Below are 12,860 nucleotides of genomic sequence, written 5' to 3' on the forward strand. Positions count from 1 at the left end.
TCTCCCACAGCCACCTCTCCCCCTCCATCCCCGGCTCTCCTGTGTCTCCCCTCCCCCCCGCGCGTCTGGTCCGGCTGGGTTCAGCAGAGCGGGCTGTGGGCAGCCCCTCGGCGGAGGTTGTGTGAATGGAGGATCGGCGTGGCTGACTCCTCCTCCCCTGCGAGCGCCTCTATTTGAGCTTTGCAAAGTTGAGGGTGAGCAGGCATCCGAGGTGAGGCGTGCGCGGAGGCTGTGCCCCCCTGGCTCGGACAGGCGGACGTTCGTACAGACAGACACACGCACACGCGCGGACACGCAGACACACGCACACCGCACCCTGCCCTGCGCTGCGAGCGGGTGCAAGCCCGGAGGCGATCCTGGAGAACAACCTTTCCCTGTCGCTGCTGCCGGCTCCCGCTGGGCTGGACCCGGGGAGCTGCGTCGCGGAGCAAACTTCCCCCAAAGGGCTGAGCTCGCCGGCCTGGTGCCTGCAGCCGGAGCCGGCCTCCGGCTTGGCGGGCAGGGGCCAGGTGTCTTGGAACAAGTGCGGCCCGGGGGGAGACTGGCTGCCCGGCGGCAGGCAGAAGGTCTGCGAGCAGATGGGCTCCGACGTCCGAGACCTCAACGCGCTGCTGCCCTCCGTGCCCTCCCTGCCGGGCAACAGCAACTGCACCATGCCGGTGAGCAGCGCGGCGCAGTGGGCGCCCGTCCTGGACTTTCCCCCGGGGGCCTCCTACGGCTCGCTGGGGCCTCACTCCTTCATCAAGCAGGAGCCGAGCTGGAACGGATCGGACCCGCACGAGGAGCAATACCTGAGCGCCTTCACCGTCCACTTCTCCGGCCAGTTCACGGGCACGGCCGGGGCTTGCCGCTACGGGCCCTTCGGCGCCCCGCCGCCCAGCCAGCCGCCCTCGGGCCAGGCTCGGATGTTCCCCAACGGGCCCTACCTGCCCAACTGCCTGGAGAGCCAGCAAGCCATCCGCAACCAGGGTAAGCGCCGCGCTGCCGGGCGCCCCGGGCTCGGGGGGCGGCCCCCGGAGGCGCCCGCTCAGCCCCGCAGGGCCGCGCCTGATGTAAACGCGAAGCCCAGTCCTTCTCCGCGGCGGCCGAGCCGGGTTAGGCGAGCCAGCCCTCCCATGCCTCCCTTCCCTCCCTGTGCGGCGGCCACGTCGCTCCCGGGAGCTTTAGGAGCCACGAGTTGCTCTCCCCTCACCCTTCCTATGGGGCAGCGGATGCAGCTGGCGGCTCTGCCAGGCGGGCTGGAGCCCCCCGGCCCCCTCCCGGCTTGGAGCAGCCTCTCGCCTTCGCAAAGGTTTGTTCGGGCCGGAGACGGCACGAGTCCTGGAATGGAGCTGGGGCCCGTGGCCCGAGACATCTCCCTCTGCGTATCTCGGGGGTGATGGGGTGGTGTCGGGGGTGAACCCTCAAACTTCCTCCTGAATCCGAAAAGCGCTGTCCGCACACTAGTGTTTTCAAGCCTCTCGTCGAAATAACCTCGGGAGGGCTGAGTGTCCCCAGGGTGGAGTGCACGAGCAGGGACGACTCCTCATTTCTCCTCCGCATCTCCGCGGCCAGAACCAGCCGCGCGGTAACTCCCTGCGGTCCCCGGTGTTCGCACCGCCCTGAGAGGCTCCCGAGGGTTGAACGGCCGGGCAGTGGGTCATCCGCGTGTGGCACCGGGGTCAGCATCTAATCCTTTTTCTCCCAGCGCCTGCAGTATAAACATTGGCGGGTGCAAACGCGAGGAAGAAAGGAAAAGGGGCTAGCGTGAGGAGAACTTGTATGAGACCTTTCGGGTCTCGTTCGCCCGCCTTCAGCTGGCCCCGGAGCGGCGGCGTGCCGTGGTTTACTCCGCACTGCCCGGCCCCGGGCGAGGCGCCGGGGAAATTTGACCGAGAGGAGTCGGGCAGCCAAGGCGCCGAGGCTCGGGGGCCCGGCAGAGTGTGCGTGGTCCTGCCGGAGCGGGATGAGCGGCCAGGGTCTCTCTGCTTTCAGCGCTCGGCTCCCCGCACGCAGCCGGCAGCTCGGGGTGGCCGTGCCCCGCGGGGGCAATGGCACCGAGGGGCTGGGACCGCCCGTCCCGGGGCCTGGGCCATTCGGGCTGCAGGGCGAGGGGCAGAGCGGAGGCCGAGGCCGGCGGGCGCGCTCGGGGCTGGCCCAGGGGCGGCCCGATGCCGGGGCGATGTTTGCGGCGAGGGGCAGGGGCTGTTCAGCAGCGCACGGGCCTCCCCCGGGCAGCGCCGGGGCGCGGCTCCGGTGCCACCGCGCCGCTGCCTTCGCTACGCCGGGCCCTGCCCCAGGGGTTCGCCCGGACTCCGACTTAGGAAACCGCAGAGCGGGGCTCCTGGGCCGTGCTGCCGATCCCGGCTCTGGGAAAATGGGCAGCATCCCTAGAGCTGGCGAGAGGCTCGGCCGCGCCGAGGCCCCGGAGCCGCTTCGTGCCCCGCGAGGTCCCAGCTCCAGCTGCGGGAGGGGAGAGGAGCGGCCCAGAGCCCGGCGGAACTCTGCCGGGGACTTTTGAAAGACATTTGAAAGGATTTTAGACATCGGAGGGGATTCATAATCGCTGGGTGGAAATAGCGACGAGAAAGTAGAAAGAAGGGAAATAAATTCGAATTAGAGAGGGACAAAACAGCTGCGACCCCGCGCCATCCTGACGTGCGGGTTTACCCAGCCCGTGGAGAAATGGAGCCTTTAGCGCCTCAACACACGGAGCCCTTCCGCACGTGCAGCGCTGGGGCTCAGCCACAGCTATTTTCGGTGACACGCAGAGAGAGGGCTCCTTCGGCAAAGGGTGTTCGCTTTTTTATTTTTTTTATTTATTTTTTTTCCTTCTTCTTCTTGGTGGATGGATAAAATGTTCTTGCTTTGGCTCTCCTCAAGGTTGAACTCCTTTTTTTTTAGACGGTTCCTCCGACCGTGGGAAAGACGCTACCTTGGCTCTGCGATGACATTTCTGCCAAGTCTAGGATGGGGGATAGGAAACTAAGGCTTTGAAAGCTCTGCCCAGATTTCCTCTTCTCTTTTGCCTGCCTCTTTCTTCCATCCAGCTGGGCTCTTCCAACAACTGGGTGCCTTCAGCGGGCCCCGTTCTCCAGCAGATGTACAACTTTCAATTATTTTCAGCACATTTTAATCAGGCCTAGTTCTGATAACGCCCTAATTAAAGAGACCTCACTATCGGCAACTCGGTTCAGAACTCAACTTTCTTATCACATTCCTGAAGCTTTGGGTCAGGCAACACCGGAAAATGCGGCCAAAACCTCGTCCTGCTCCGAACTGAGTTTTGAAGGTCACCGAAACTCAGTGGCGGGCCAAAAGTAATGTAGAAAGTGCCAGTGTTTTCTGAAAGTTAAAAAAGAGACAGAGGGAAACGAGGAAAGGGAGTTGAAGGTTGAGCCTCTACCCCGAGCGCTGAGGGAGGAGATAAGGAGCGAGAAACAGCTGTGGGATGGGAGCCCCTAAGGTACCGGCCTGTCAACGCTGCCCGCGTGGCCGCGACAGGAGCTCTGCTCCTGGGGTCAGCGGGATGTGGGGGACACTGGGCCGGGAACGAGCCAGCCCCACTCCTCTCCCAGCCCCGCAGTCTCAGGGCCGACTTCAAATCACCGCGAAAGTGGAGGTTTTTAAAGTCTTCTGGAATATTTTCATTCCTCCTGTGACCCCCTCCGTTTCTCCCGCTCAGCCGCGCAGGTCAATGAAGCCCCGTAATGTCTCTGGACCCAGCCTGTCAGCGGAGAGAATAAAAAAGAGAAGCAACATTCGAATGCCTTTGCTGCCTCTCCGTTTTATTCTCTCTGAAACCTGCTGTGATTACGGATCGTCGGCGAAGCAGAGACCTGGCCGGCGCCGAGCACCCGGCACCGAAAGGGAGCTGAGACAGGCGCCTGAAAACAGCCCCGAGAGTTCCCTCTCGGCTGGCAAAATCACTCTCCAGCCCCATGGCCATCCACACGGGTCCCTGAGGGATGCCCGTGCTGGAATAAGTGGCTTCAGGGAGAGGCGTGAGGGAGAAAGCGCTCTTAGTCCCTTTGGTTTCTTTTCCCTGTTCGCTTAGGATTTTTTTGTTTGTTTTGTTGGGGTTTTGTTTTGGTAGGTTTTTTTTTTTTTTTTTCGTTTGTTTGCTTTGGTTTGTTTTGGTTTAGGATTTTTTTTTTTCCTGGCTTTGGGGTTTTTTTAAGTTGGTTCTCGGAGTAAATGCTGATGAGCCGAGAAGCGTCTGAGATAATATTACTTTGTAATTACTTTTTTAGCTGAAGTTGTTTAGCCAGCTCCAAGTCATTAATGAAAGTTGGTGTCCAAGCACCTGATTTACGATCCCGTGCCGGCCCGAGGTCAGCAGAGGTGGTCTCTTTCCATCTGAATCTGCTCGGTGTAGGAAACAAAATAGGCTGTTTATTATTTTGGAGAGCAATTTTCGCTGAAAGGAGGAGTTTTATTTTTGCACGTAACATTCCGCCTCTTTATTGCAGACTCTTCAGAAAGTCGCTCTTAACAAAATAAAAAAACCCGCAAGATTAAAAGGTAACTTCTAAATTGGAAGCGCCAGATGAGCACACCGAGCAGATGGGAATCTTCCTCTTTTAATATGAGCAACAATTAATGAAAACATCCCTTTTATTACCGAAGCCGTTTTGTTCTCTTTAAACACGAACGAGAGTTCCGGCTTAGCGCTGGCTCTGCGCGGCTCTGCCCGCGGGGAGAGATGTGCGCGGCCCGGCGGCGGGGGGCGCGGAGGGGCTCCGGGAGCCCGGCGCTGCCCTTGTCCTCAGCGTGGGCAGCCGCCCCGGGGGGATCGGCGACGTGCGGCAGGCGCGGAGCGTTTCGAGCCCACGGTGCGTGGCCGTGGGCCCCTCTCGCCGGCCGGCCGCCGGGGGGGACTCGGCCGAGGCTCCTGCTAACCCCGCTGCCCTCTCTCCGCCAGGTTACAGCACGGTGGCCTTTGACGGGACCCCCAGCTACGGCCACACGCCGTCCCACCCGGCCGCTCAGTTCACCAACCACTCCTTCAAGCACGAGGACCCCATCAGCCAGCAGCCCTCCCTAGGTAATTCCTGCCTCCGCGGGGGTCGGCACCCAAGGGCTCTGTCCCGCAGGGACCCGCCGCAAGCCCCCGCAGGCCCGGCACAAAGCCGGAGCTGCCCGGCGCTGGAGGACGGGCCCTGGAGCTCCCCGCTCAGCGCAAGGGTTAACCGTGTGCCGCTCTCTCCGCAGGGGACCAGCAGTACTCGGTGCCTCCCCCGGTGTACGGCTGTCACACGCCGACCGACAGCTGCACGGGCAGCCAGGCGCTGCTCCTCCGGACGCCCTACAACAGGTACCTCGGCCGGCAGGAGCTTTGCCTGCCCTCCTTGTGCGCGGGTTGTTGCTGGGACGCGCTCTCCCGCGCATGCCGTTCAAACAGCTTCTCCTTTATGCAAGGAAACAGATTTATTCTTTCCCTTCTCAAAAAACAAAAACAGCCCCCTCCACGCCAAGACCCCAAACCCAACCAAACAAACAAACAAAAAAAAACCCAAAAAAACCCCACAACCAAAACCACACCCCAAAAAAGAAGATTCACTCGTAAAACCCAAACCATAGCAAGGCAAAACCATCTCAACACCACCCACCCCCCCCAAACAAACAAGCGAAAGAAAACAAAAACAAAGAAACCAACCGAAAAAAACCTCCCGCAAACAAAACGACATCCCCAAACCCCCACAAAACGAAAAATACACGCCGCTGCTTCCATCTCGGGCCCCGCTGTGTCTCGGAGGTTTCCCGAGCCGGGGCTGGCGGCGCCGCTGGGCTCCGGGAGAGCATCCCGGCGGGCCGGGCACGGAGCTCCAGCGTCGGGAGAGCCGCGCTCCGGCAGCAGGTGCCGGCCGGCCCTGGGAGCCGGGAGCCGGGAGCCGGGCTGCCCGCACTCCTCGGGCCTGTCCCGTAGCCTGCCAGCGCGGTTAATTTGTGGTTTGCCCTTAACCGCAGCGAGGGGAAGAGCTTGGGGCTGAGCTGCGGGGCCCCACGCGTCCTCGCCGGTCCTGGCTCCAGGAGTGCCCGCAGCCATGGAACTCTTCCCCGGGGCCGAGAAGGTGTGGGAGTGCTGGCTGGTGAGCAGCAGCCGCGGGCAGTGCGTGGTACAGGCAATTAAACCCAGCTTTGTCCAAGGGCTTCGTCTTGAAGGCCGAGAGCCGTTCCGATGGCTCCCAGGAGCGATGGGAACTGGCCTGCAGGGAGGTTGTTTATTGAAATCGGGGCAATAAACCTATCGGATTTCCTTGCTGGGAGAAAGGTGCCTCTGGAGCTTTGCTGCAAGCAATGAAATCTCTTTGCCAACAGACGGGCCTGTGGCAAGCGCGGCTTCCCGGTTTTTGTTTTCGGTCTGACATGGGGGTTGGGCGTTGGAGTTTTACAGCGTGTTTAGTGAGTAAAAGAAGTTCCCCAAAATTTATTCCTCAACTTTTTGTGAACTTGGAGCCAGTCCCGTATCTCGGAGTTGCTAAGTAACTCTCGCACACAAAACAATGTGCCTCTGCGAAGGAAGCCGCGAGCGGCTCCTCTTGTAGGCCGGTTATATCATCTCACATTAATCGACACTGGACTTGAGACAACAAAATTCTGTCACTTCCAGAAGCCACTTCGCTAATGAACGTGAGTTGACGTCAAGGGAAGGAGGGAATGAGGTAATGAAGGAAGGAAAGAAGCCTATCCAGAGAGATTAGCTTGCAGAATAATTGGCGGGGTGAACTCCTGAGCTGAAGTGACAGAGATTGCTCGCCGAGCAGGGAAATCTATAAATATGGTTTGGAGGAGGCTTGGGGAGGGCAGCTCCGAGTGGCCGCGGGCAGCCACCGCCTTCCCATGGCCCCCGGGCGCCGGGGCTCGCCCTCGCCCCGCTCCTGGAAGCGGCAGCACCTGGAGGTGTGATTCCGATAGGAGAAGGCGGATAGTGTCGAGAGCTCTCTCTTCCATGGGCCTCCACTGAGGCAGAGCTCGCCTCCCTAGCGCGGCCACCTCCCGCCCAGCGCCTGGGGACCCGCACCCGGCGCGAGTGGGCAGCGCTCTGCCACGGGGGCCGGTTTCCTCCGACCTCAGCCCCGCTCCTGCCCTGCTCCCTGGGAGGTTTACGGCTTACTCCAGTAAGATAAGGATTTAAGCCTTTAAGGCTCACAGGAGCCAATACTGATGTGTGGGGGTGTAAGCGAGGCAGAGCTTGTTCCACGTCGCGGGCAGCCCCCGCCGTACAGAGCCTGCTCCCGCAGCGAGGCCCGCACGGGTTCTGGGCTCGCTGCGGCCTCTCCTTGTCCCCTACCGAACACGTTCCAATCCGCCTGCAAAGGGTGGTCAGGAAAGCGGATGAGTCGTTGCGACAGAAATGGGCCGGACTCACTTGCCACATGGCCAACGCCCTGAAAACGACCGTGCTGTCCTTATCCATATTTATCTTGATTTGGCAAAATCGTGATTTTTTTTTTCCAAGACCGTATTTATTCCGCACTTCCTTCTCGAAGATTTTTTTTTCGCTTTTCTTAGTTCAGGTCAGGTTCGACAGCTCTGCTTTGACCAGTGGCTGCTCAGCCACCACATCCGAGTGCCGGGGCTGGGGACGATGCCCAGGGGCTCTGCGCGCCCCTCTGCGCGCATGGCGCCTGTTGCACCCAGTGCTCAGAGAGCACTCAGGGGATGGTGCTCAGCCCCGGAATGGGGGCTCTGTTGTCCCTCGCACTGACTGGGGACAGCAGGAGCTCCCGTTCGCCTTTAGCAGTGGAGAGGGGCGGAGGAGCTCGGGAACAGGAGGTGTTGTTACCTCCGTCCCCGGCGGGATGCAGAGGCCGGTGTTTCCCTGCACCGCCTCCTCTCCGCGACTCCCGGGACGCCGAGCAGCGCTGGTTTGTGGCCCCACTGAGCCCAGCCGAGCCGGGGGTCCGCTCCGCCTTGCAGCGCCTCTCAGCGGCGGCCATCCCCCTCTCCGTCACCCCCGTCCCGGGTCCGCCGCGTCCGGCAGGACCCGAGGGAGGGGTGATGCTTCTGCGGGCGGAGGTGGAGCGAGAGGGCGGCGGGAGAGGATGCCGAGGGAGTCACCTCCACCTGATGCTCTCGCTTCCCCCTCATCGCCATCTCTCCAGCTGGGTGCGAGGGACCCTTCCGGCTGCCCCAGCCCGAAGGCGGGCGTGGGAGGGTCCGGCCCGTCCGCAGCGCGAAGGCACTCGGGGCTCAAGAACCTCGCCTTCTCTCCCGTGCCGCGGCTAACTCGGGAAGAAAGAAATGGTTGAAAGATCGTAATTCTTAGGCTGGAAGCAAAACTATCTCTGAAACATCTCGCCCCGGCCGCTACTTGCTCTGTGTTTACGGCCCGGGCAGCTGCGCTGCCCCTGCGCCTGTGGTTGGTAGCTGGACGCGGACGACAAACCCGCGCAGATCGCAAGCGAGCGTTTGTGAGTCCATTAAAAATGGTGATGTGAACTTTTTTACCTCGCGTTGTTTAATGTAGTAAACATGCTCGATGTTGAAAATTTACTGTGAGTCACACTTGCAAAGACTTTAAAAGTGGAGGAGTCTTGGTTGAGATTATAGCTCTTTCTGTGCAGAGGTCAAGAACTCGGTAATACTGCAGTGCAGGCCAAAACAAACTCTATATGATCTACTACTGGTTTCCTTTTAAGTTCTCTTTTTGCTCAGCGTTGACTTCCTTTTATTCCACTCCAACTTACATTAATCCCTGTTGTAGAAATGTTTTTCCCCCCTTCCTCTCGTTTCTCTTTAAAAGCATCTTTGTAATGAAAATAAGTTATTTTTAGTGTCTTCTTTGTGGCCGCTCGAAGGGCCAAGGATTCAGATTGGAATCAGCGCAGGCGTATCCCTGGAGACCCCGCTTTCCTCCTCCTCATGCAAACCTCATCCAAAGCCGAGATTTTGAGCGGAGCTCTTGGTTCCATGAGATCATCTCACGGTACTGTCAATAATAAACCATGGCGAGGCGTAAATGGCGTTGGGGACGTCCTGTTCTCTGTCACATGTGAGATGTGAGATGTTTAATCCGAGCCACTGCCCGGTGACCCCCGGGCAAGAGGCGGCCGGCGGGGCAGCTCTTATCTCCGGGCTTAAGGGGTGCAAAGCTCTGCGGTGCCCCCCTGCCCCCCGCCCAGGGCCGATTTAGCCAAAGCTCCGGCAATCCCGGCTTTTTCGACATGAGAACCTCGCAGCTCCCTGGCTCAGCACAGAAATTTCTCCCCTTGGCCGCTGCCGGCCGCAGAGATGGCACAGACCCCACCTGCAGCCCGTGGCAGCGGGTGCGGTGCCGCTCCGCGGGCATCCCGATGCCTGGGTGCTGCACACCCGGGCCGTGCCGAGAGTCCCGGCTGGTGTGGGGTCCGGCCCGGGCTGGTGTGGGGTCTGGCCCGGGCTGATGTGGGGCCTGGCCCGGGCTGGTGTGGGGTCTGGCCCGGGCCGTGCCGAGAGTCCCGGCTGGTGTGGGGTCCGGCCCGGGCTGGTGTGGGGCCTGGCCCGGGCTGATGTGGGGCCTGGCCCGGGCTGGTGTGGGGCCTGGCCCGGGCTGGTGTGGGGTCCGGCCCGGGCTGGTGTGGGGCCTGGCCCGGGCTGGTGTGGGGTCCGGGCCGGGCTGATGTGGGGCCTGGCCCGGGCTGGTGTGGGGTCTGGCCCGGGCTGGTGTGGGGTCTGGCCCGGGCTGGTGTGGGGTCCGGCCCGGGCTGGTGTGGGGTCTGGCCCGGGCTGGTGTGGGGTCCGGCCCGGGCTGGTGTGGGGTCTGGCCCGGGCTGATGTGGGGTCTGGCCCGGGCTGGTGTGGGGTCCGGCCCGGGCTGGTGTGGGGTCCGGCCCGGGCTGGTGTGGGGTCCGGGCCCGGCACCTGCCTCCCCCGCGCTCATTGCCCGGCTCCAGCCCCCAGCAGCAGGAGGACAAGGGCGGGCGAGGGCTGAGGGTTTCTCCTGAGGCGCCCCGCTCAGGAGACACCAAACGGGGCAGCGCAGATTTAGCGCAAATAGCGGAGTTCAGCTCCCATCCCTCTCCCAGCGCTTCCCACGATACCCAGCCTGCCCGAGAGCCGCTCGGGGCTCCCTTCGGAGGCTGAAGCCAGCTCGGGCGCGTTTGGCCGGGCGGGCACCCGGAGAGCTGCGGCGGCGCCGGGCCGCGGGCACCGCGCTGCTCCCGGGGCGCCTCGTCTTGGACACCGTCACCCAAGGGCGGCACGGAATACAGTGGCCACGGGCTGTGACAAGATGAATAAGTGTATTGCTTTATGAAAAAGCAAAGGAGGGAAAAAAGTGGATATTGTGGGGGAGGCTCTTATAAATGAACTGTCAAGCGAAAGAAAGTTAAAGGGAACTCTCCTGCTGTAAATGCATCGGGCGGGCACTTCTAATAAAAATCAGGGTCCTGGAGGAATTAATTACAGCAGCATTACAGCAAGAATTCGTGGAATTGCAAAACGTAGTTGGCACAGACCAGCACGGACTGCTATTGCAAATAGGGAAACTGCAGGAGAGTTTAACAATTCCTGAGCTGATATGCAGGACATTGTAGTAGCATAATAGCGCTTCAGACACACTAATGAATAATAGTGTCCAGTGATACTGACAAATGATATTACGCATACTTCGAGATTGAAGTCACTTAATTTGTTTTTATATGCAAAAGCTTCCCACTGGATTCTGGCTTTTTTAGGTCGCTTCTACCTGGCACGGGGTAAAAAAGAAAATAATAATAATAATAATAATAATAATAATAATAATACCGTTTTCTACTAACAAACCGATATCAATTCACCGCGTAAATCCAGCGAATTTTGGTGTAATTAATCAGCGGGGAGACTTGCGTTTATTGTGAGCGGCGGTTCCCCGGCATCCATGGCATCGCCCGCCTGAGGGGCCGGGGGCATCCCGCGCTCTCCCGGCTCCGTGCCCCGCGGGGAGAGCCCCGTGGGGACCTGCCCGGCCCGTGGGGACCTGCCCGGCCCGTGGGGACCTGCCCGGCCCGTGGGGACCTGTCCTGGCGGCAGGGCGCTGCGGGGCTCCGCGGGGCTCCGTGCCCGCCTTTGCCGCCCGCCTTTGGCGCTCGGAGCGGAGAGCGGGGCCGGGGACGCGGCGGCTGCAGCCCTGGCCGGGCTGCCCGCGCTGTGTACGGGCGGGGAAAGAGCCCGCTCCCGCGGTGAGCTTCGTTTATCGCTCAGCCACTCCATTTTTCTCCTCCTTGTCAAGCCCCTCTATGTAGCAACATCCATCACGAGTCCCGATAGCTGTTTCACTCCATTACCCACGTGGTCTCTCACACTCCTGCTTAAAACAGTTAACAGATTTGACTTTTTAAAACAAATAATCATCTGCGTTACCCCGCCGGGCTGCTTATATTCGTTTCATTCACTTCAATGCGTCGGTATCGGATATTATTTTTCGGCAAGGAAAAAGTTTTATGTTTCTATTTCCAGCTCTTTACCAATCGTCAGGCTTGCAGATTCAAAGTGTCTTTTCGAGCCACAGATTTCCTTTTATTTCCTTTTGTTTTTTTAAAAGTTCACAATGCATCGATAAAAGGAATTATATAAAATAAATTCACTTCCTGGTATTTTATATTTAAAACAAATAACAAAGAAATTGTTGCTATTCCCATGTTTTAGTTTTTATTTGATAGCTGCAATTTTAGTTCTAATTTTACATCTTTTCACAACAGCGACAATTTATACCAGATGACCTCACAGCTTGAATGCATGACATGGAATCAAATGAACTTGGGATCCACACTGAAAGGGTAAGGAGCTTTGTTCTCTTCTAACCTGTTGCCCTAGTGAAGTTGCATTACCGAGTTAACTTTATCTTGGATTTTATCATTTGACTCCGGTCACTTGCACGAAAAAATTACTGTCCGGTCCCGAGAGTGGCTCATCACCTGGCGGTAGTTTGCAGTGTTTTTGCCGGTCCTTGTCGCAGCCCGAGCAGAGGGTCGGGATGCTGGCCGGCCGTGTCACGGAGCCCAGCGCTGGGTGTGCCGGGGTGGCAGCGGGCAGGGCAGGGCAGGGCAGGGCAGGGCAGGGCAGGGCAGGGCAGGGCCGGGCAGGGCAGGGCCGGGCAGGGCAGGGCAGGGCCGGGCAGGGCAGGGCAGGGCAGGGCAGGGCAGGGCAGGGCTGTGCCGCCTGCCGCTGCTTGGGCCCCTCCCGGACGGGCAGCCGCGGCCACTTCGCGCTCTCCTCCTTGAGCTGCGGTCCCTTCCTACCATCCCTCTTCCCTTTCCCTGCCTTCGCCAGGCCCCGCGTCCTGTGTCCCGGCCCGGCCGCCTCCCGGCTTCCTTCCTCGGGCCATTGTCGCCCTCCCACCTGCCGGGAAGAGGCTCCGGCCCGCCTCCCCCGCGGGCTTCCTGCGGCCGGCCGGGCAGGAAGGCTCCGAGGCGCCGCGGGGCCCCGCCGGGGTGGCGGCCGCTGCAGGGCGGGCAGCGCTCCGGGGCCGCCGCCTCCATCCCGCACCCACCGTGCCCGGGGCCGCCGGGGTCCTGCCGGGGCTGGGCATCCCCGGTGCAGCGGGACCCAGCATCGTCACCTCGATCCGTCCAGCGGCAGAGCCGCCTTTTGTTCTTAGCCGAGGGAAAGCCGCAGATCGCCTGCTCTGCTCGGAGTAGATAATTCACTGTTCTCAGGAGATAATTGGCTCTGAAAACTCCCCCACCAACAGCAGGTATTGCCAACTTTGAGATGTTCTCGGTGGCCAAGCGTGTGCAGTCTCAAGGGAACAAGCAGGAGAGGCTGATAAAAGCCTGCACGGATCTGTGCTTTCATGTAGTTGTCCATAGACGTGAAAAATCTTGTTCAAGATGGACTTTGTGTACACCGCGGTACTGTGATAAAGGAAAAAAAAAATATTATGGGTCTCCTTGTAGCTCATAAACCAATGGTGTCTG

At 60.1% G+C, this 12,860-nt stretch overlaps 1 protein-coding gene across 3 annotated transcripts in view; it reads left to right on the top strand.

Moving 5' to 3' along the window:
• Positions 1-215: 215 nt before the first annotated feature.
• Positions 216-12,860, top strand: part of WT1 (WT1 transcription factor) — a 34,820-nt gene continuing 22,175 nt past the window's right edge. For 2 of the 3 annotated variants that reach the window (XM_066320495.1, XM_066320496.1), the window contains exons 1-4: positions 216-969; positions 4,904-5,026; positions 5,194-5,296; positions 11,643-11,720. In XM_066320495.1, the coding sequence (XP_066176592.1) occupies positions 579-969; positions 4,904-5,026; positions 5,194-5,296; positions 11,643-11,720 (695 nt within the window). In that variant the 5' untranslated portion in view covers positions 216-578. The remainder of the gene's footprint in view (positions 970-4,903; positions 5,027-5,193; positions 5,297-11,642; positions 11,721-12,860) is intronic. The other variant, XM_066320494.1, reaches the window with a different exon arrangement.

This window comes from Sylvia atricapilla, chromosome 6 (genome assembly GCF_009819655.1).
Source record: "Sylvia atricapilla isolate bSylAtr1 chromosome 6, bSylAtr1.pri, whole genome shotgun sequence".
NCBI classification, from domain to species: domain Eukaryota; kingdom Metazoa; phylum Chordata; class Aves; order Passeriformes; family Sylviidae; genus Sylvia; species Sylvia atricapilla.